This window comes from Falco cherrug, chromosome 4, assembly GCF_023634085.1.
Source record: "Falco cherrug isolate bFalChe1 chromosome 4, bFalChe1.pri, whole genome shotgun sequence".
Taxonomy (NCBI): Eukaryota; Metazoa; Chordata; class Aves; order Falconiformes; family Falconidae; genus Falco; species Falco cherrug.
Window position 1 is genome coordinate 73,398,414 of NC_073700.1, and position 23,424 is coordinate 73,421,837.

Here is a 23,424-nt window from a genome sequence, read left to right on the forward strand (position 1 = left end):
ACATTTCTGTAAATTGTTAAAAGAGTAATAGAGGCTACCCCCAGTATTTCTGTTTCATGTACTTTGCCACACACAACCTTGTCTAATGTGCTAAGGGTACAAACTCAGATTTATCTCCACTAAAACGTCAAAAGTGTCTGCCACTGTGACAAAAAAGCTCCTCAGTGCTGGCTGCTCAGTAAAAGTCTGATGTATCTCTCTAGAAATCTCATTTGAATGAGTGAAGTTTTTCTTAAACAGAACATGTTACTCTATCTGTTTCCGTTTTGAGTCAAAACGTTCAAAATAAATGCTGTTAGTCTAGGCTGACTGAGAGGATCCCCAGTCTAACTCATCTAAGATTTATAAAGGGACATTGTCCTGCCAGTTGCTTGTGTATTATCTCACCAGAACGGTTAATAACACTTTTACTTTATGACGAAGTGCCAGCCTATATCCATACATTGTAGTGATTGCTCCTGGTTTTTTTCCTATGAGGTAATGTATTTTAATAACAGAAGTGTGACTTCATGTCTGTTTGTTCCATTGTTGCTTTTATTGGTTAGCGCACTCACAACAGCAGTGTAGCTAGACATTCTCTACGTAGTATCAAACAGTAATGCACCAGGCTAGAGATCATTTACAACTAGCGATGCATATTTACTAAGGTATTTATTGGAAAAGATCAATACTGCAAGATGTATATGGTTAAATTTGAAGAAGCTTTTGAAATCGGGCTACCACTGCCACTGGATAAGACCATTTTTTGGGTAAATCACCTGCCCTGGTAAAAATTAGACAAGAGCAAAGAACACACTTGATGTGAAAGACACATATAAGGCAAACATTTCTTCCTTTTTCATCATATCTTGAGATACTGATTTGTAAAGACTTATATCACAATCTTTGTTATAATTATTACAACTCATTAAAACTGTATTATGTAATATATTTTGACTTTTGGCGTTGCATCCTTACAAAAAGAAGATGGTCTACATGAAGTTTCACATGATTGCTGTGAAATGCCCAAAGTTCAGGCCAAAAAATTAATGCGATTAAAAAAAGACATCTGTAATAATACTGCGCATAAGTTTAAGAGGTCATCAAATTGCTTTATTCAAAAATCTGTTTTTCCACGTGGTTTTTACACTTACAGTTAAAAATAAGTAAAATATTAAACTAGAAAGAAACAATGTATTTTTAGAATTACTTGAGATTTCTTTTGCCTTCTGTTGTCTTTGGAAGCTATTTAAAATTCCCAGACATTTTATCAAGCATTATTTGAAGACTGTAAGGATAATTAGAAGATTGTCAATATTATAAGGAATAAAAGTACCCCCTGGAGAAGGGAAATTAATTGAAAACGGTAATTTCCTTCAAAGTCCAGATGATGCATCTTCAAACATATTTTTGCATAACATTTAATAATAGGACTAGATTATTCTCTAGAAACAATTGTTTTAAAATTTCAATTGAAAAGATTTTGCAGGTAAGCTCATATCCAGTAAATCATTCATGAACAGACTTCTAGAAGGGAGAAAATACAGAGAGAATACATAATTTTATTGTTCTAATTAAAGAGAAAAATTCATAATCAGTTTGTTCACATCTAATTAATAACTTCCAGATTCTCTGAAAAGAGCCAAGTTTTAAAATAACTGCTCTCCTGAAACAAATTTGAATTTTATCAAGCTTCCCTATAAAATAGGAATATTTATTCATTATTCCTACTTGAAAGTCAACCACTTCTTTGGATTTGCTAGGAGTATTTTATCGATTTTATCTTGGGATATGCCTCTAATTAGCATTTTAGGAACTATATATTTAAGGATATGTGAATATCCATGACCTCCGTATTTCATCAGCCTATTCTTAGTGTGCACATCATGAGCCATCAGAATTCTGTCTTCATAGCCTTCATCGATCAGCATACGAATCCTGCAAAAGTAAAAAGCATACCCATCAGTGAAAGGTTCTCACTCTGCAACAGCACAGAACTGAGCACAATTTACAATTTTTACATTAATGTACTGCTAGTCTGTACTATAACTGAAAACACTTATTTTTAAGTACTCAGAAGACAGGTTTCATATATTTAATTGAAATTAAACCACATTATTTTATTGAATAAAAAAAACCAAAAAAACACCTCTGAAAATATACCACCCACATCTCAAAGCAGAGAAGGAAAACTATCCAGCTGGCAGGTGACTTTGCATTCCCAGTCCTATTAAGTTCATGGAGGAATTCAAGAGCTTCAGCATCACCAAGTGTGGGACAGGTTTTATATACATAAGTAAGTAATACTTCTACAAAAACTCTTTTTCAGCAGGTTAGTTCTTGCTGCTGTCACAAAGCTAGCCTCATTATGTTTGTTAAAGACCACTCTCTGAGGGACAGGTCCTTTAAGAAGCCTGGTTCAATTACACACACTTCCACACGTTTAGTTAATTCCCATTTAGCAAACCAGGCTAATAAAAATTTGCAGCTGTCAGTATCATATTCCATACAGACAGTTATCATCCAAACATGTTTCAAAGATGTTCATTAAAGAAGAAGATAAATAAGAGGCACTGCACAGTGCTAGCACATGCCAAGAAGTACGAGATGTTAATATAGTAGCTCAGCTAAACAGACTTGGCAAAACAGCAACAAGTCCGCTTGGAAAAAGAAGTAATCCTCCTGGTCACTTCCTTGTAGCAAGTCTGCTACAACAAGTCCTTCTGTTCAACACTTCACTCTGGTAGCCTTAACCCCTTGCTCAGCTCATTTTTTAGAATTTATTTGGTGGGTGTCTAAACTGCTGTATTGCATGACTCTTAAGTTTCCTGCTAAGCTTCAGTTTAGTTTGGTGATAAATTGTAGCACCAAAGTGGCAGAGACGGATAGACCTGACCTGGAAGTGCTTGTTTCTCATGAAGGCACCCAATTCCATCATTTGCCAGCGCTGTGAAATTCTAATTCTTACCTTCCTGACTGTGCTTTGGTCAACAAGAAAGCAAATAATAGTCTTATAAGTAACCATACTATATCTGAAAGCCCTTACTATCAGTTTTCATTACAATTAGTTATGAGGGAGATACACGTAGCAGGATCAAATTAATATGGGCAGCAGGAAGAAGGCAAGTAAGATAGAACTTGGTAAAATATAAGCATCTTCCAAAAAAAAAGTGCCATATAGTGCACAACACTATGTACACCATAGTATTACATCAGAAGTAACTTCTCCAGCCTGCAATACAGAGATGCCACAAGCCAACCAAAGAAAAAGAGCAATGACACTGGAGGGACTAAGTTCCTGCCTGATTGAACATCTTAGAATCCTTTCATATTTGGACTAATTTCATGGGTTGGGGAGGCATATAGTCCTTTACATTCCATATTCATTGCTGCTTTTTGCTCGTTCCTGTAAGTTTAGTCAGTGCTTGCTTCTGACTTATAGAAAAAATGTCCTTAACAAAATCAGCTTTTTACTTGCATTGGCAGTAGACTGCAACAAAAATGCATAGGTACACACACGGTTGAACAGTGTTTGAGTAGGTACTGCATGACTACAAAGTTTACGTTTTGAATAGACAAGACCTGAACGTATATTTTCCATCCAGTATTTTCATCAACACATTTAAAGGTCAATTTGATTTCTACCTCTCTGGTGCTGTTTGACAAAAATACCCCCAAACCCTAAGGCAATCGCCACTGCCATCCTATGCCCAGTGTGGATTCATCAAAAGCCCAACAAAATCCATTTAAGGGGACTGCTAACTCAGTGCATGTATTCATACCATACAATGAGAAGACAAACTTCGTATTTTCTTTCTGTGAACAGCCTGCTACAAGAAATACTCAGGTACCAGAGAGCTCAAGAAGAGGCACTGGTGGCTGAGCAAGTATCGTGGATGGGATGAAAACTGCCACGGCTGAACAAGCACTTGCTAACCAAGGCACGGTCCATTCATCCACACATACTCCTCACAGTGCTTCTGTACCCGCTGACCTCCTGTGGCACAGGGCAGGGGAGGAAGCACAGGGGAGGGGAGCAACTCTACTCATTCTGAGTGTGAAAACTGGGTTCATTGCAACAGCTTAAAATACGGACTGCAAGACTGAGAGCCATGTTACGGCAGAGAACCAATTTCTATCATGAAAAGCAGCAGCAAACGCTTGGCAGTAAGTGGAATCGTAACCACGGCACCTTCTTAAAAAGAGAACAGTCTGAAAACAGAGAAGGTTATTTTTGAGGTTAATCTGACAATGAGGGGGAGGGAAGCTATGTCTGAAATGTAAACAAAAGCTAGAAAGTTACTTCATTAGTGATCAGGGATCATAAAATCTTTCTCATCAAGCAGAATGAAAGAACTGTTTGCGACTCTGGAAGGAAAAAAAGACACAGGCAGGATGGCACCCCACCCCTCAGAAACCTGCCACTTCACTGCACGCAAACACTGTGCACAAAAAACACAGGAGGATCACACCTCCAGACAGAGTCGGAGCGAGATGCCCATTCCCAGCTGATCCTACCTTCTCTCAGTTTCTGCAAGGAACACATCTCCTTGGCAATACCTCGTGTTAGCACAGCACAACAGATCTGCTGTGCAGCTAAGCTGATACTGCATGTGCTGATGAGAAGCAGGGAAGAGGTATCCTGCCAGTGGGGCAAGTAACTTCACGTTGTGAGTGTGAGGAGCTTGGGAGACAGGAATCTCATCCTTCAAAAGAGGGAGAGGGCAAAAGGAGAAGGGGGGGAGGGGTGGTAAAGTCCTTGGAAGAAAAAATGTCTGGTTTTCATGATGGAAGCACAGGATCAGATCCACTCATGACAACCAACAAGTTTTGCTAAGTTAGCACATTCTTGAAGCGATGTAACAGACTCAGATGATGCTTAGTAGCATCACTAGGATTCCAATACTATGTTTCAAACCAAAGCCAAACCCTAACATAAATCCAGTATCTCCAGCCTTTTCTTTTTTACAGTCTGTATAAATGCAGTAAATGATAAAATTCAACCAGATCAGCACGGAATTAGGATGGAGAATGAAGTTAGAAAAAATCTCTTCATCTTCTTCTCAAGTAACACTAGGATTCTACATCTTCCTTTGCAGATCAAAGAAATTACACTTGCTGCTCTAAAGATATGGTGACAGCAGAAAAAAAAAGTTGTTATTTTAGGATGAAAAAAAGACAATTTTGAACAGCAAGCAGAATCACTCTGTGATAGCCTTAAAACGAGTACCAATAATACCAATTTGTCAATGGCAACGCTATAGCTTAAACGGCATGAAAGCAGATACCTTGCAATTCTTTCATTGTCACTCGGCATGTCAATATCAGGATGGAACTGGTAATGAAGAAATTCTGTACCAAATAGGTCATACTCTAAATAGCATCCAAGTTTAGCAAATTCCAGAAGTTTCTTTATATCAAATATGGTCCTGCAGAACATATATAAGACAAAGTCAGCATTGAAACAGGAAGAAAAAAAATCTCATGGTATGAGGATAGGTATTTTGCAACTTCCTACTTGCAAGGAGCAAACCCAATAATCTAAGATTTAACTCACCGTTTTGAAAAACAGGACTCCAGTCTGACACATGCAACTTAAGCTGATACACAGCATTGTCTTTCTCACATTCGTTTGGGACCTCATGCATTAAAAAACACCCATAACAAACCCAACTCTTCCCCCATGAAATAATGAAAATATTTATGATAATCTTTAAATGGAAACAGGAAAGCTACTTACTTTTGATATCACTAACCCTCTCAACAGACAACCTAACAAGGAAGGACATTTAAGGAGGAGGTTAATTCATAGTGACATTTTAAAAAAAGACAATGGATTACTTACACAAGACAGATTTACTTTCCCAAAAGAGTTACAGGAGACAGCTACATCCAGGGCTTGTTTCCATCTATCACACACCCGGTAATACACAACTTTGTCTTTAGTTCCTGTTCTGTACAGTGATGTTTCCAGATTGTCATTAGAACAGCAATACATCATTGTTTGCACTGGGATCTGGCCAGAACACCTTAAAAAAACGCTCTCACTAAAATATACAATGGCACTGTGAGTACCTAGGATATGAGCTTTGCAGCAGATTTGGAAAGTGAAGGAACAAAGCTACTAAAACCTACCACTCATTTGGAAAAGAATGGCAACTGCAGTAAGAGGTCTCTGGAATATTTTTTGTCTTTGAAACAATTTTACCAAGAGTATAACATATCCAAAGGAAAACAAAAACACTCAAATGATATATTATAATTTTATCTTCATAACCATAACACAATTTTTTTCTTCTAAGGAAAAAAAACAGTTTCCACAAGAACAGCACAGTTAACTATAAGGGCAATAGTTTATTTTTTTTTTTTATTATGGCAGATATTGATGTCACAAAGTAATTTTACCCTATACAATTACATCACAGTCTGTTGCTACAGAAATGACTGATGTCACAGTTTCAATACTGTGGCTTAACAACGGGACCAAGTAGGAGGAACAGATGGGTTGATAGAAAGAAAACCCTTGTTCAAGCAAGCCTGCCATCAGCAGGAATCTAAGACTTGCAAACTGTAATTAATAAAAAATGGTATTTTAAAATAAATGCTACAGTTTATAGATTGAACATTTATCACCAAGCGAGTTTTAAAAGTGCAGAGCAAGACAACGGTTTATTTTAGATCCAGCCCTGCTCAGTTCACAGGGAGATGGTAGCCAAGAGTATTCATTCCTGCGCAGGTGGCAAAACCCACCCAACAATGTATTTCAAAATCCCAGCCAGAATAATTTCTTTTAAAACTATAGTTAGTGGTGTGCTTCTGGTTGTTCCGTCCCAACGAAGAGCAGGAGAGCTTCATTTCATCAGCCATCAGATCCCTTTGTAAAGCACACAGCAGCAGGAGTTCCCAGCTTTAACTGCTGATCTCCATGCTGGAATCAGGTACAACACTGTCCCTGCACAGCCACGTACACACGGAAAAGAAGATGGTACAGAGGGAAGCATCCTGTAGTTTGGACTTCATCCATAAATCACCTCAGGGATACCCACGAAACCATTAGCACACAGGCATTTGTAACAGTTGCTGTCAAGTCTTCTAACAAAAGCTACTCAAGTGAGTAAATGCTGATCTCTACCAAGACACCTTTATAACTTTAATACCGAACAAATGGCCAAAGCCAAGACTCAATAGCTTTTGCTTCCAAGCCTTTATCTATACCATAGCTTCACTACAGACATTTGATACCTTTTGTTCTAAGGTGCTAAATTGTAAAACATGGTAGCCAGCATTTTAGTTTTATCATTTGATTGTAAATCCACCTGAAAACTACCATTCTGTCTATTTTAAAAGCAGACATGAAATATGGAGCTATGTACAAATTTATCTCACATTTAAGGGACTGGGGTGCTCCCACATGGATTCTTCTCACTGGAGGAGACTTAAAATGTTAAATGCACATTGCTAAGCCAAACTTCACAGTAGTTTAGAGACTATGTTATAGCAAGTGCCAACCTGAATGTGTGAAAGTAATGATAGGAGGAGTACAAGGAAATGTCATATTGTTCATCAGCAGCTGTTAGTGAAACCGCACCTCTGTCTTAACTGTTTTCCTACTTACATTGCTTATTTTCCACCAATAAATCACTGAATTCAATGATTTACAACTGCATATAAAGGCAAAAACCCCCACAACTGGATGTTTATGTTATATCAAAATGGCATTGTTGTATCAAAAACACCTGCAGTTTGCTTAGTTCTCTGATAAAAAGATTTAAATAATTAGTCTTTCTTTAAAAAGGAGAGAAAAATATAGCTATAGATACAATGAAATGCAGGTAAATACATACAGAAAGCTCATACCATTTATATATCTTCATATATAAATACAATTTCACAGCACTGAATTTTATGTTCCTAAAATCCCCAAGTAAAACATTGAGCTCTGTGTGAATACAAAACACCTGTAGCTCGATTTGCAAGCTTTTACAGCCTGTAACTGCTAGAAATTTGGAGCACAGTGCTCTTGCCTGTATTGCACACACATTGAGGGCAAACAATCCAATTGCTGAGAATCATATGACCACAAATCGTCTCCATTTTTCAGCAGCTGGCCAAACTAATCAATGCTTGGTCATTTTCCAGCTCACCATGAGCAACACAAGGTCACACAAAACTGATTTGGTATGGAGGCTGTGTTTCTAAACTATAGAGAGAAAAGCACCCCAATTCCCCTCCATATCTGATATGGGGCTCCTGCTTTTTGCTCTCAAGGAAAACTAAGTTAGCTCTCTGGTCTATGCTAAGAACTATCAAAACCCCAGCTATTTTCATTTTAAGCAATATTTCTTCTGTCTGGTAGCAAAGATCTGCCTTCTGCTTTGATCCAGAATCCAGCCAAATTAAGGAGTTCTCCATTGGCTTCTGTGAGATTTTGGTAAGGCCTGTAAGAGTGGCCCAGTTTTCAAAAAGGCTGGAAGTCCAGCAGCTTCCCACCCAATTTGGTGAGAGCTGCTCAATGTCCAGTGCTTTGCAAATACACAGGTATTTGTGCAGGGATACAAATTAATGGAATTCCCGTTTAAAAAAAAAAAAAAAAAAAGTGGCTGCAGTTATTCCTAATCTCGCCCCCAGGGCTTCAAACAGAGCATTTAAAATACCAAAATCTCTTTATCAATGTGAATCTAAAAGCTGATCCTGACTGAAGGGCTGGAAGCTCTATAAAAGCAGTTATTCTGAAGTCAGTAAACTTGAAGATAATTCTTCATGTCGTGATCCCAGGGCACAACAGAAACCAAGATATCTGCAGCATAGTTCCCCAAAACCCCAGCATGTTGTGGCAACACTGCCAGAAAGACAGCAGAATAGTTTGCTTACCTGTCGAGGTGAGACATGACTGTCTTCGAAACATCAGCCCCAGCTTCCTGCAGAATGCGGATAATCTGGAAAGGTGCATCGCTGTTCCTGCCAGGATGGATGATAACGGGGCACCCAAGCTGTGACTGAGCCTGTGCTGTTGCCTGAAGCACTCTGTGTTCACTCTGAGTTAAAGGCCAAGAGCAACCTATTTCTCCCACCACACCACACTTGGTGTTAGTTCCATCCGCTCCGTTGAGTATCTCATCAACAATAATGCCTGTAAGCTAGAGAACAGGAAAATGAGATTTTTTATTATTAATACTATTTGTGTTAAATAGCATCAAAATTGGCCTATGGACAACATGCTAGTTATAGTCCTGATGTCTTTCTGAACTTATTTAATTAACAGTTGTGTGTGTGAAAACACTGCAGGTAAAATCTGGTTTCTGTCAACTACTGTTATGCTAGCCATTCGCTAAGGCCAAAATAAACACAGAGGCAAATCAATTTAACAGTATCCACTCACACAGTCATCCAGGTTTGCCAAGAAAACTGGTTTACATATAATTTGAACACTGATTTAGGCTGAGACTAATTTTTATTTTTTTTTAAAAAGTTACGTTTATCATGAAACCTGTGCCTTGCACTCCTGAATTGGCTCCAGAAAGAGTTCAATGTGATTTCTTGTGAAACAAGGCATCAGATAATAAGGAAACCTTGTCATTCAGACAGGGAAGGGAGAAACGCTGGCAAAGATCCTGAAGAGACAAGTTTAAGGCAAATCCTGCTTGTGGGAATGCCAACATAAAACAACCGGTGCTCTGCTGACTTCAGAACTACAAGAACAAAGCTCAGCTGACAAATTCACAGGGTGAAAATTAGCTTGCTTTTAAAATATTCATAGACAAAAAAATACATCAGAATCTCCTAGTAAAAGCAGTTTGTTATAAAAGCTTTAGGTTTTGCTTTCAGAATAGGCCATATATCTTAAAGTATACATTCAGAAATCAGCACAAAATGGCGTTGATGATGACCTTCTAATTCTGGCCCTGAATGTTGAGGAAATAATGATTTTAAGGAAAAATAAAGTGAGCAAAGGAAGAAGAAAGGTTTGCAAGCAAATCCAGGAAACCAAAAAACCCCAAAGCAAATACTAATTTGGTTATTTTCAAATACATTTTAAAATAAATCTGTAACTTATCTCTACTCCACACCTTGTCTCCTCAACAGCTTCACACAATATCTTAGTAAATAGTCTACACACAAGTCAGTCCAAGCTATTACAATTTGCAGCAGGCTTCTGTCCAACACTTTATCCTATGCTCATACGCCTTCTGCTTCATGTATAACCAGTCTAGCAACCATTTCTGTAGACAACCAGACACAGAATTTACTCCTCTCCTGAAGAACGTTTCTCAAAATACTCAGATTATCTTTGTCTAATCAGAAAACATACCATCATGTCAAATTCACTGGTAAATGAGGAACCACCAGTTATCATGGATCAGTCACTGCACAACCCTTTCTAAGTAACTGTCTTCTGGACTGGATTAAGTATTGATTACCTGCCGAGTACAGGACATCTGTGGGTCTCCAACAGTCCACCAAATACAGAAAGGAAACCTTTGCCCCTAGAAATCTATTTGTATCGAACTTCAAGCAATGGATGAATATTTAGGAAAAGTAGTACTGTTCCATACAGCTTGGGCCAGATTGTGTCCAGTGTGGTTGGCAGCACTGCTCAAGTTTTGATCATTGATTTTTAAAATTAATTTGACTCATTTGTAAACTGCGACAGATTTTTTAAAAAAATTCTCAGTTCTGTTCATCCATATCCACAGCTTCCTGCCTTAGAGAGTTCCCTTCCCTCTTCTCCCTATCATCACATTTGCTTAATAAAAGATGAATGTTTATTTTTATAGGAATATCAGGGGACCTCAGTCATTAACACATTGTCTTAGGCACCGTACAAACAATCTTATGTAGACTCTGCCCTGAGAAGTCTGGACAAGTGGTAAAGAACACACATATAACACACAACCTGAGCAAAGCAATGATTTACAACTGTCCTATAAATATTGCAATTATTTATGCTTTCTACAAGAATTCTGGGTGATGTCATTGGGAAGCAATTAGCCAGAAAAAGAGACAAAAGAGGCAGAAGGAATATACTCCTTCCTTAAAAACTGTAAAAAGAACAGGATAACTGGTGCTGTACCAGATGCCCACACATGAAGTATTTTATTTTCCTTTTACTGTTGCATTATAACAAGTCCCTGAGAGAAAATGGAGCTTAAGAACTGGAAATGCTGACAGATAATCCCAGCACACCCAAATAGTGCAGGTCCAGCTATAAGACACAAACAGTAATGCTGTTCCAAAGTTAACACTGAAAATTTCTAGATTTCATCTATTTGCTGGAACTCCACTCCAACTTTGACCCACCCAGGGATAATTCATATGACTGAGACACTGAAGCAATGGCTAAGACTTACTTGCTCCACTGTCATGGCCCGTGTTTGAGAAGAATGAGTGGAATCCACATAAAACCCAGCCCCAGCAACAATATGGACTCCAGTTTCTTCAGCAAGTTTCTTCAAAGTATTCATATCCCGACCAATTCCTGTAGTTGTGTTTTCCACAATCGTCCCACCACCTGCTGCTTTAAAATGCAACAGCTCCTCCTTCACAGCATCTGTTTCCTGATACAAAAGAAGGTTTTCTTTATGGCTGTAGGGATTTTGCTTAATCCAAAACAAGTTCTTCATCTCAATAGGCCCATCACACAGAGGTTCTTGGCCTGGAGAAGGTGGGCAAAAACAGCTGCTGTAGTTCATAGTCAAGTGTTCGTGAGTCAACGTATAGCCAAGGTGGTCTGGCTCCACAAGGCCCAAGACAGTCTGCACTTTCCCGCTCAAGGAAGGCATTTTTCTTCAACAGAAGTGAAAAAAATAATCAGATCTTAAAAGTGTCTAGGGAGGAAGAAGAAAGGAAACAAAAACATTTCAGAATGAGCAAACCTTTCTTACACAATTTCTGAATTTCCTCCTCCCTCTCACAAACATACCTACATACTGTGTGTGTTTGCTGGAATGTTCTGAAAGAGTTTCCAGTAGAGTGGTCAATATGAAAAACAAAGCTTTTTTTTTTTTTTTTTTTTAATGCAACTGTGCTTGTATCAGTACTTTAGCAATGTAAACACATCTAAATCACATTGCAGTACAAGGAAATCATCATCATTTATTGTGCTACAGTCAATATCACATTAAGATAAATATTTCCTATTTAATAACAACCACTGTATGTTCATTTAGGATTCTCTGCTCTTCAGCAGCTGTCAAATTTTGTCAGCTTGAGCCACCAGACGAACACACTTGGCACCAAGGCTTGAATATGCCTTACTGGTACATTCAGTTTATTTATCTGTGTCCTCCAAGATTCACTGTCCTTCTCACATGCTGAGGAAGCTAGTCTGTGTTCAGGCACCTTGTCTGCCCCTCTGCATGAGGAGCTCGGGGATGGGGGTGATCACCTGCTCCTTCAACTTCAGCAGGCAGCTGTGCTGTGGAGGTCCGGAACAGCCCTGGACAACTTTTCCAAGGCTGACAACAGTTACTGAAGATACAGCGTGGCCCTCAGCCAGTGGGGTAGAAGCCAAGGTGCTCTTCCCATCAACTTCATTGGCCAAATATTTTACCAGTTAAGAACAGGCCTTAACCTAACAATTTATGACTCAGCTTCTAAGAGACTTTTTCTTCATCTTTAGCATGAATGATACGACGTTATTTCCCAAAACTTCAAATGAATGTGACAAAGACATACACTGTGGCTACTGTCTGCAGCTGGTTCACGTCAAAGGCATCTGCCCTGTGCCAGTTTGGTCTGACTCACTGCAGGGCAGAATTAGCTGCAGTTCTCCCCATTGGGATTTTGGGGTATTTCTTTCTTTTGGGAGTGGGGGTAGTCTTTTTTGTTTATGTGCTCTATTAAAATTAAACATAGCTGGCTACCCAGTTCATGTTAGATCTTCCTGATGCTAGTTGCAAAGGCTTGAGGATATACAGTTATAATCCCTAGTCAACCAAAATCATCAGTTATGAAACAAAATACATGTTTAATCATGTCCAGAGGACAGGACTAACTAGAGCATGCATTATTGATTAAAGAGAGAGGTCCTTCCCATTTCTGTCTCCCTTTTTAGTGAATAATGTCATAAACATGGGTTTGTTACTGGTGAAGCCCTCTGAGGACATTTTCCTTTTAACTGCTAAAGTTAATCTACCAGGATGTCAGAAAAACTGAAATCTGAAGGGCAGTGAACTCTACATATCAAAGGGCACAAGAAATTTGGGGATACTTTCATCTCACAAGAATCAGCCGTTGTCAGAGTACCAATGTATGAAAGTGACCCAGCCCCCTGCAAAAGGCAGGTATCACCTGCCTTAGTGAAGTCTGTAGTGCTGGCAGTTACTTTAATAAGAAAACTTGGCCATCCATACGAAAGAGTAAGGACTGACTGACTCCCTTCTTGCCTTGTGTGAAAGCAGACTTAGGAAGAACTGTTCTCTTATCAATTTCATTTCTTGACTAGTGTTGACTTGTTTGAGAAGGCAGAAAAATAATTACTCTCATAGAACAGACTGCTGGCTGATTAATATAATGATTTATTTTTTGCCAAATAAATTGAGAAGTGCATTATTTCAGAAAATATTATTCTTGAGCAAATAATTAAAAGCAAAATACCTGCCTTAGTCAGAAACTGCTGCTAGCTGCAATTCAATTAAGTTGTCCAACCCAGTCATTAATTCCATCCTTGAACGAAGCTGGTGCTCTATAGAGCAGCCCACTATTTTGGAGAAAGTTCAATGATCTGAGTCATTTTTATATGCGCAGCAAAGAGACTAACATAATTCTAAGATAATTGCATTACCTTTGCTTTTTTTTTTTTTTTTCCTTTTTCCCAATATTAAATGTCTACACTCTGGTATTCAGTAAAACCCTGACAGCATGAAGAGTGATAACTACTCTCTGCATTGGAGACACACTTCCCTTTCCCCATGTTAACTGACAATTTTCAAATCCATTTATTAAGTTAGGAGAACAAACCTATATAAATATTTTGTTATATAATTAAATGTGTAAGTATTGAAGTTCTTTTGCTAAAACTTGACAAAAATCGATTACAAGTCTGTTTCCTTAACAAGTTTCCACTTCAGTTTTTTAGTTATTTAATAGTGCAGTTAGTCAAAAAGGCCACTGCCATTGAATGTGAATTTTTGTTCACTTTCAGATTACTACTCTGATGAAAAGTTGACTTTCAACATTGGTTCCCACTAATTCCTTTCTGACACAGTTAATTTAGATTACCCTCATCTGGCCTGCCCACTGCAAAGACCTATGGTTGCCTTCATGAGATCTTACAGCCTGGGGCTGCTGTCTCCTGATTTGTAACTACAGGAAACCTCTAAAATGACCAGTTCTAGGGCCTGGTTCCTCTTGTAGCAGATACCAATCTGTTGATTTTTAAACGCTAGTTTTCAGATTATAGCACACAGAGAGAGTTTACAGAACCAGTGCCTATTATTGAACCTTTTGATTGAGGCCAGGGATTTTCAGCATCACAAAAACGGAAACTGACACAAACAGCATTTAAAGTAGGCCTAATTTTATCTGCATGAAAAATATGATTAATATTAATGTTTGCGCCTGCTTACTAACACAGTTTTAGAAACCCACTGCTTTTAATAAAAAAATTATGAAAAATAAAGACAGCCAACAACCTGTGACTGGAATTTTTAAAAGCACTGTCCTGATATCTTCCCTACTGTCATTTACATAGACAGCATTCCCTGATTATGCTATAATGATACATTATTCCTAACAAGATTCACCTGATGGAACCAGAATTTAATTAGTGTCTTTAAAACAGATTTTAGGTGAAAACAGATTTTAAATGGAATAAGCACTGCTGCTTAATTTAACCATGTATGTTACTACAGAAATCAATGTTCATGTGCTTTACTAATAACATGCATGCCATGCTTTACACAGAAATTTATTCTGAGAAAGTTTCTTTTTTCATACACCAAAGACTGAATTCATATCACCTCATTTAGCTATCTAAAATGATGTATGTCTTCCACAGAATAATTGTCTAGACCATTTTCATAGCGGAGATTGAAAGACATATCCATAGGCAACTCATCCAGCCCATTTTGCATGTTCGTAATAGGACAGGGCAAGTTACTTTCTGTAATATCAGCCTCATTCCACGGACTACAGAGGAAGCCAAGAAAGAGTCCTGGACAACACAAATATATTTTAGATGGTCCTACATAAGACATGTGAATTGTATTTCCTGAATCTTAACCCAGTCTGAGGGGAGGGGGAAAGGTGCCAATTCCTATGACAAAAGATAAACAGGTACGATCTCATCTGACAATGACAGGCATTTTGGTTTTGGAAATCACCAGTTTAAGCTTGGTATCACCACGGTGCTCCTGCACAGATCAAGGCTCCTCTGCTCCAGATGCTGTATAAACAGAGAAATAAATGGTTTTTCCTAAAAATTAGATATTCAGATTAAAAAAAAAAAAAGCTAATTTTTAAAATATAACCAGAACTTGCATTATTTCACTACAGCCTTGAAACAATACCTTAACATTTCTGTAACAAACTCTGGACAAATCTTTACAACCACCAATTGTATGGTGCATAAAATATGACTCTCGCTATTAGCCAACTATTAAATACAGGTGAAGTAAGTATTTTTCCTAGAGGTACTGTTAAGAGTAAAGAGACTTGCTGCTAAAAAGGTTATAGTACTGCATTTCTGACTCCGGTAAAAACTCCACTGAGTTCAGAAGATGTTTTGCCTGAATACTGATGACAAGATTTGTGTTTCTGCTTTTCCCATCTGAAACTTGCGCTTCAGTCATTGTGTCATTTTAATGGTCTTGTAATGGGAATTCTCCCTAGGTTTGGATTAGTTGTTTCCCACCGTAATCTCATATTGCTGAAACACTATAATCACATAAACACAGTTTCCACATGCTAACACCGCATTTGTTTTGATTGGATAAGCACATTTTAACGGTATTAGTACAGATTCTCTCTAGACTTGTATGGGAATAATTTTATTGCCATTACATTACAATATAAGATTACAGGGATGCTAAATCCAGGTTGCTGTGACATAAAATTTACAAAAAAGGCAAAAGAATGGCTCAATAGGTGCTTATGATATTCAGAAAAAGTTAAACACACCTGTCATTCAGAAACAAAGGCTGCCCTGGCTGCATCAAAAGCACTGTAAGAGGGTCTTTCCTTTATAACTATGCAGTCCTAGGAAATAAAACACAGTTGTGTAGATATATATATAGGTTCGCTATATATTTAAAGATGGAGAAAAAGCCTTCAGCATTCAATTCTACTTTGAGCAACCTCTACAAAGCATGGAAAAGCCCCACATTAGAAATATATGCACATCTGTAGTAAATTACCATTAGCTAGTCTATGCAGTGTTATCCCACCATTCTCCACATGTAAACATTTTGGGATGAAGAAAGAAGTTAGCAAGACAAAGGAAGAGGAGAGGCAGAGAGTAAGAGAACATGTGTAGACTATGTCAGGAAGAATTTTAAAAATGAACTTCTTTCCCTCTTACCTTATGCTTCTGCCAACTCTGTAGAGGTTTACAGGGTGGAAGGAAATCAATACTGCTAGCACGGTTCTATCTCTTCCCCACCAGACAAGCAAGTTTTCTAACTTCTCTGACAGATGGGTGCCAGATCTACTTTTATCTTCTCCAAAAATTTATTCAGGAGCACTAATTACAGGACAAACATGCCTGAAACCCAGCTGTCTCACACACTGGTTTCAATAAGCGTGGCTTTTTTGCTCCTGCACAGCATCAGGGAAGTGCAGCTACAAGGGCTGTGGAGCAGAGCTCACCACAGCTGCCTGGGTGAGAGCAGCAATAGGACTGAACGTGCATCTGCTCCAGGACAGATGCAGGCTTACCTGCCATTTAGCCCAGCAATTCCCTCTGTGTCAACGGCTGCAAAGGTGTCCAACAGCCCGTGATGCCATATTACTACAGGGGCACTCTCACAGCTCTGCTAGCTGTCTCTGCGTCACGCAAGTATCCGTGCTGTGTTACACAGCACATCTCATACTGCTTTTGGGTTATTTTGCCCAAGAAACAATTCGGAAATGGGGTAAAAATACTATGAAAAAATGCAGACACAGGCAAATTCCTGTCTCTTCTGCAGAAATGGCAGATAGCTTCTCTGAAGGTGACACAGGTTATTCCCATTGAAGTCATAATTGTTCTTCCCTGTCTTCAGAACTGACATGGGTCAGAAGTGATATTGGTCTTTTTCCTCTTCCAGGCTGGAGCTATGGATTATCATGATTTGCTGAACTTCAAGCTAACTCAGAAAAATGAGTCAAGGAAAATAATCTTATCTATTCAGAGGCAGTGGATTTTTTTTTTCATTACCTTCATACTCTTTATCAGGTAAAAAGTACGACAGCTTTTCAAAGTATGGGCCCTTGCCTACTGCAGAAGTGTACTAAGGGAACCAGCACACATTAGTACTTCCATGAGCATCAACACTGAGACACAGCTTTGTGTGATCAATGTCACACAGAAAATTTTTCATGCCTTGACTAAAGCTCTTCTCAGAGAGGAGGGGAACACTTACAGCGCCTTTCTCCTACAAGAACTCCTGTCTAACTCCACATGAGCTGATGTTGCAGCTCTTTCCTTAATGGGGCACCTGCAGTTCCCTATCTTTGGGTGGCTGTATTTTCATACAGCAAGTAAGAACCTCACCATTTCGGATATGTGTAATCTCTCAACTGGGTAGAAATTGACCAACAGATTCAAAACCTAGAGAACTCTATTTAAAAAGCATCACCTATCCCTACCTTACCACACTTTTCCCCAAAACACACTGTTTTGGAGACAGAATACTGAGTTAGTGCTGTGGCCTACTTCTGGTCCCCAGACCGTTCAGAAACATGTATTTCCTTAAGAAGCCAAGCTAAAATAAATGCTAAATATTGGTTTTCACTACATTTTCTATATATGCTTTGAGCAACCAAAAAAACCTGTAAACCATAGAAGTGAGATTGGATACTTAAAGTAAGACATTATATAAAGTTACAATATGTACTCTGAAAAAAATTAGGAGAGCTTTAGCCAAGCCTTATATGATCCCACAATGATAAGGAGAAGTCCCAGCAAAATATACATGTACACACATCACAGCAGTTATGGCACTGGCAATGTTCTACAACCCAAAAGCGAAGTCACTTAAATTTTAAGATAATTTTAAACAATATTACATATACGTGAAAAGCCAATACATTGATTCCCTGCACTCAGAACCTCTGAAAAGCACACTGAGGGGGGAGGAACTGGGGAGCGAGAAGCACAGCTTTTAAACGTTCACCTGAAAGGGTGAGTGAAAATTCTGCCTATTCATTCCATTGCTCGGCTAGTGGCAGACAGATAGACCTTCCAGCTTCACATGTTTTGAGGGTCACATTCTCACTCTAGCTAGGCTTTGAGCCAGACATATATAGAACAGATTTCTTCCTTACAGTTGAACAGCCACACCAGAACAAAGTGCAGCCTCTCCTATCGATTTCACTGTATGGCCATACCTTTGGGATCAAAGCAAGCATATGTGATCTGCATGTGACTGGGTATGCACGTGTACAGTGATTTGCCCCAGAGGCAAAGTCTAAGCCACTTAGTATGTAATACTTCACACGTATGGGTTTTTTTCCAATTTGGTTAAAGTTCAGCTGTTGTGAACAGAATAGTCAGACTTTTATTTTACCTTATTTCTGTGCAGAGAAGTCTCAAATCTAAGCTTCTCTGAGCAAAGCCATATTGAAGTTTCTCCTCCTGAGAGAGATCTGAGCTCAACATCCCCGTAAGTGTTTTTTCATCAACATCTCCTTGAGAAAAACTTCAGGGAATTTCACATTTTGGGCAGCTTCCAATATTACTCTTGATAAAAGGTCAGACAAAATCTCTCCCCTAGGGTCCAACATTAAATTAATTATATCTTACATGCACACATAGTGGTTTTAGGCCAAAAATCAGATCTGAAGTCACATTATGCTATATGCAAATATGGGCTGAGTCCTACATGTAGATACATACATTTGTATTCTTAAGCCTAAACAGAATCATACGTGGTTCTCATGGATGCTGGGCTACAAGCACATACTCTCTTTCTTGCTAGGACAAGAAATAGGAAAAAAGTCTGTGCTTTACAGGAATGCATGTCCAGTCTTCATTCCCTCAAGATTTCAAATTTGAAACAAGCATATATCTAACTCTACTCTTACTGTTATTCTCATTGACTTTATTTGGTTTTCTCTCTACTTAAGGTCACATACACTTAAATATTTTCACAGGAGCTTAAACATTTCAGTAAGCATGTTAGAGCATTCTCACTCATTTGTGGAGTGATCACCAAGAGCCACATCAAAGCACTCTATGGATCTTTACCTGCAGAAATAAAGAAAAAGGAATGGAGGTCTAAGATATTGAAGAACAGACATCATCCATCTTACCACACATATCTAAGCAATGCAAAAGTCACGTTCATTGCCACCTCCTGATCATGACTGGACATTATCTTCTAGAAAAATTCATATGAATGAACCCCAAGATCAGCTTTGTGGCAGAACGTATGAGACCTGTGAAGTCATGCACAATGGAAAATGGCATGAAGATGGGGTTTAGTACCTCATTCAAGATTGCAGACTGCAGCAACTGGGACAAGCAGGCACTTTCAGAAAACCACTTTCTTTACGAGTGAGTGATGGGGTTAGACGCAGAGAACTAAATTCAGTTTCCTATTACTGCAAACAACCGTAGCCCAAAACTTGCAACCAATCTGAAGACCCACTGGAAAAAAAAATACCCTGAAAAAAGCCTTCACGGTTTCCACTGTGACTGTTCTCTATGGCTGTGTCAGGAAATGGAAGCCCTACGTCCTTCTCAAGGCCCACTTCGCTCTAATAAGAAACTAGCCCACACAAGAGAAGTTAATGTCATCTACCAAAAAGCTTAAAGTTCATAGGTGTAACTTAGGGAGTATTTTTTGATACCACTTGTCAGTGGCCAAAGGCAGTACCTCTTGTTTCTACCATGCCTGTTAAGTTCTTACCCTTGGTTGACTGCAAGAGCAGAACAGCAAGAACAAGCAACGCACACAAGCTGACAAGACTGTCAGGTCACCTGCATATCCTCCTACTTTCTTTCCAGGTATTGCCAAATCTTAACAAGAACCAGACACAGAACCCTGCCACTGTTTTGTCTTTTAGTATCACAAAACGTGCCATCACATTATTTCTGAGAGAGGACACAAACTCAGTATCTTTGTCTTGAAAACTATTAATCAGCTGGTTTTTTTTCAAAAAAATACTTACTACCCAGTCTAAAGCAAGTAACTGGTCACCTATATGAAGCATAATTAAGCATCTGTACGCCATAGTTGCCACCTTTGATTATAACCACAAAAATGAATATGATAATGGCAAATATTATGTCTGTTAAATTCCAAAACATGAGAGGTATTAATAGTTAGAAATGACATTTATGTAGTCTTTCATGTAAGAATCCCAAAGCACCTGACAAAATGATACAAAAGTACCTATTAGAAGCATTGCTTCACCCATCACTGAAACAGAGCCCCCAGCAGAAAGAAGGCAACAACCTTTAAACACCACAGAACACATCCCGACAGGGGATGTCAAATAATGTATCCAGCATAAAGCACAGGGGAATTCCAGACAAGCAAAACAAAATTTTCCACAAGCAAGTGACCTCTAGCTAAAAATTCATTTCAGTCAAGAGTTATTACAAGCATCTAGTATACAGAAGACACCATTCTTAACATCTGACACACCTCAAAGAAAGGATTATACCTACAAGTGTCTTAGAGATCATATATGCATTCATGCACTTGTCAGGCCAAAAGATGCTCATCCATGTTGCTCACCAACAGGGCTTCTATGCCTTGGGACCATGTTCACCACAAGACCTGCTGCAGAGGGGTCGCCAAACACCCAAGGCCACTGTTGGGCTACACCGCTGGAGCACACTTGGCCGAGGGGACCTAAACCTCCCTCCCTCAGACCCGCTCCTGTCGGCAGCTCACCGCTCTGGTGCTAGGGCAGGAGAAAGCAGAGCGTCTGCCACAACTGTGTCTTGTAAAGGGCAGCACACCCAAGGCCATGGAGAAAACGCATAGTGCACAGATCCCAACCGGCTCGCAGGCATGCCTGCAGCTTCACTGCTGAGCCCTGTCAAGCTTAAGCACCTCTGGAAGCATCTTGCCGAGGGCTGCGGGTGCTTCCAGATGGAGAGGCAGCCTTTGAAGGTCCCGGTTTTGGATTCAGGCATTCGTTCTTTCACGGAGCGGCCCTCAGGGCCTGACAAGACAGCAGTACTAGTTCCAGTAGTTAACTCGTTATGGCTGTACAAATGTTTAATACCAGCACCGGCAGCGGCAGCGTCGCTGCGCTCACACACTGAGGCCCGCCTGACCTCGGGGGTTAACCACCAACCATCCCCGGGCAGCGCTCTTCCACACGGGGGAGGTGTCCCTCACCCGCCGCGGGCGGCCCGGCAGGAGCCCTGCCTGCCCCAGCCGCCATCTCCTCCCCCGTCCCGCCACCGCTCCTCGCCTGACGCCGGCAGCCCCCTCCGCCGGGGCGGGCCCAGCGTCTCCGCCCGCACGGCGCGGCGGCCGCCCGCGCGCCGGCACCAGACCCGCGCTCCCCGCCACCAGGCGCTGGCCCGCCCGCCCCAGCCGCCCGCCGCGGACGCCGCTTCCCGCCCTCCCGGGCCGGCAGCGGAGGGGGCGCAAGCAGCTCTCGCCGCCAGACTCCGACGAAGTTTGCCGGCCTGCGCGCTTGTCGGGCGCCGGCATTAGTGGCGAGCCCGGCCGGGGCCGCGGGAGGACGCGGAGAGGCTCAGCGGCCTGAGGAGACGCACCGGCTCCGTCACGCCCGCCCGCTCGCTCACCCCGCGGGCAGGACCCCTCCGGCAGTACGCCACCCCGCCGCGCCGGCAGGGCCCCGGCTGCCAGCCCGCCGCTCCCGCCCCGCTCGGGGCGGGACTTCCCCGCCGCGGCCCGGCCCCGGGGGCTGGAGGCGCCGAGCGGCCCGCGGGCGGGGGCGGCGGCGGGGCCCTGCTGCCTCCCGGCGGGGCCCGCCCCGCTCGTTGGCCGCGCCCGCGGCTGGCGCTGCCCAGCAGCCCGCTGCCCCTCGGAGCGAGGTGAGGGTGCGGTGCAGCGGCGGTTTGTGCCCGCGCAGGCTCCGAGGGCAAGCGGGAGTCGGTGCGCTGAGCATGCCGCGTGGCCCTGCCTGTGCCCCGGTGTACCCAGCAGGGAGGGGGCCGGGAGCCACTGAGTCACTTTGGGGGTTCGGGAAATTGCGCTGAATTGCTTGGGCTTGCAGGAGGTGATCTTTTCTAATTTGCCCTTGCAGTGCAAATAACTGGGAAAGGTGAAGAGGTGCTTCCCAGTATCCACAAACAGGATAACGATGACAGTGATACTGGGTAAAAACACAAGTGCAAAGTATGAAGTCAAACCAGAGCTGACACCAAGTTCTTACACTTCCCACCCAGGATCTCAAAACTGTCTCATTTCCCTAAGGCTGACAGCACCCTGCGTGGTACCATTCCATTTTATAGAAGGATAAACAGGAGATGCTGGCAGCATGAGTAGCAAAGGCCCAAAGGATGGTGAGCTCCTCCAGCCCTCACACAGCCAAAGCTGCAGCAAAGCCACCCTATGCACTGTGCAGACATGTTACCTGAATCTGGGAAGGGGACTAAAAGCTTGTCTGGGAGAAGTACTTGCTGTTCTCACTGCTAACTGGTTCTGCTTTGACTCCTTCCCCGTCCCCATTCATACCAGGCTGGGGCCAGCAATGGCCCTACATCCCGCTGTGCAGAGCCTCAGCTGCGCTCACCGCTGCAGCACGGTGCCCGAGAATGGATTCTGGTGTGCCTGTCTTTAATACAGCTGTTCATTGCCTGCGGGAGCTGATCCTAGCTTTTATTCAGATCCCAGATAATCCTGTGCTGCAGGAAGTGAGTGGGCAAAACTGTGAATGAAAGCCAACACAGCTCAGGCCTTCTATCATCTATCTTACAGTGAAAGACAAAAGTGGAGGTAGTGGATGAAAAATGAGGAGGGTGCAGAAGTAAACAACTTCAGAGAGGTAGGAGGTAAGGCAAAGTTGTGCTTTTGTGAAAGTGATGGAGAAATGGAATTTTTGTTTTTTAAAAAAAGGAAAGCATCGTGAGAATACTAGACCTGAGGGGCAGAGTCCACAATGACTGGTGATATTGGTGTGGAAAGGCTGGAACTTTAGGATCTCAACTGGAAGGGAAGTTACTGCCCAGTAAGGATGAAGGAAGATGAAGCAAGCAAACCACTTAGGATCTTTCAAATTAGCAGCCAGTCACCACAGATATATGCAACAGTGATTAGTACGGATAGATGGCGAGACCTAAGCTACTGGGATGGTTCCAGTTGTTGGTGTCAC

General features: G+C 41.1%; 1 protein-coding gene across 5 annotated transcripts; it reads right to left on the bottom strand.

The window, feature by feature from the left end:
- Nucleotides 1-1,066: 1,066 nt before the first annotated feature.
- Nucleotides 1,067-22,009, bottom strand: PTER (phosphotriesterase related). Of its 5 annotated transcripts, XM_055707441.1 has the most exons (8): nt 21,893-22,009; nt 16,099-16,176; nt 15,303-15,364; nt 13,580-13,678; nt 11,328-11,804; nt 8,851-9,116; nt 5,268-5,408; nt 1,067-1,917 (listed from the first exon to the last, which is right to left on the bottom strand). In XM_055707441.1, exons 5-8 carry the CDS (start codon nt 11,757-11,759, stop codon nt 1,707-1,709), a joined length of 1,050 nt encoding a protein of 349 aa, XP_055563416.1. In that variant the 5' UTR covers nt 11,760-11,804; nt 13,580-13,678; nt 15,303-15,364; nt 16,099-16,176; nt 21,893-22,009; the 3' UTR covers nt 1,067-1,706. The 5 variants fall into 5 exon arrangements, with proteins under 5 accessions (XP_055563416.1, XP_055563414.1, XP_055563417.1 ...); XM_055707439.1 differs by lacking the exon at nt 13,580-13,678; XM_055707442.1 differs by lacking the exon at nt 13,580-13,678 and having other exon boundaries at nt 15,260-15,364.
- Between the last annotated feature and the right edge of the window lie 1,415 nt (nt 22,010-23,424).

Bases quoted from the DNA above. Each gene is read 5' to 3' on its own strand.
- PTER (XM_055707439.1), bottom strand. From the start codon at position 11,759: ATGCCTTCCTTGAGCGGGAAAGTGCAGACTGTCTTGGGCCTTGTGGAG. The intron at 5,409-8,850 runs GTAAGCAAACTA...TATGTTCTGCAG, and splicing joins GTCATGTCTCACCTCGACAG to GACCATATTTGATATAAAGA. The intron at 1,918-5,267 runs GTATCTGCTTTC...TTACTTTTGCAG, and splicing joins GACAATGAAAGAATTGCAAG to GATTCGTATGCTGATCGATG.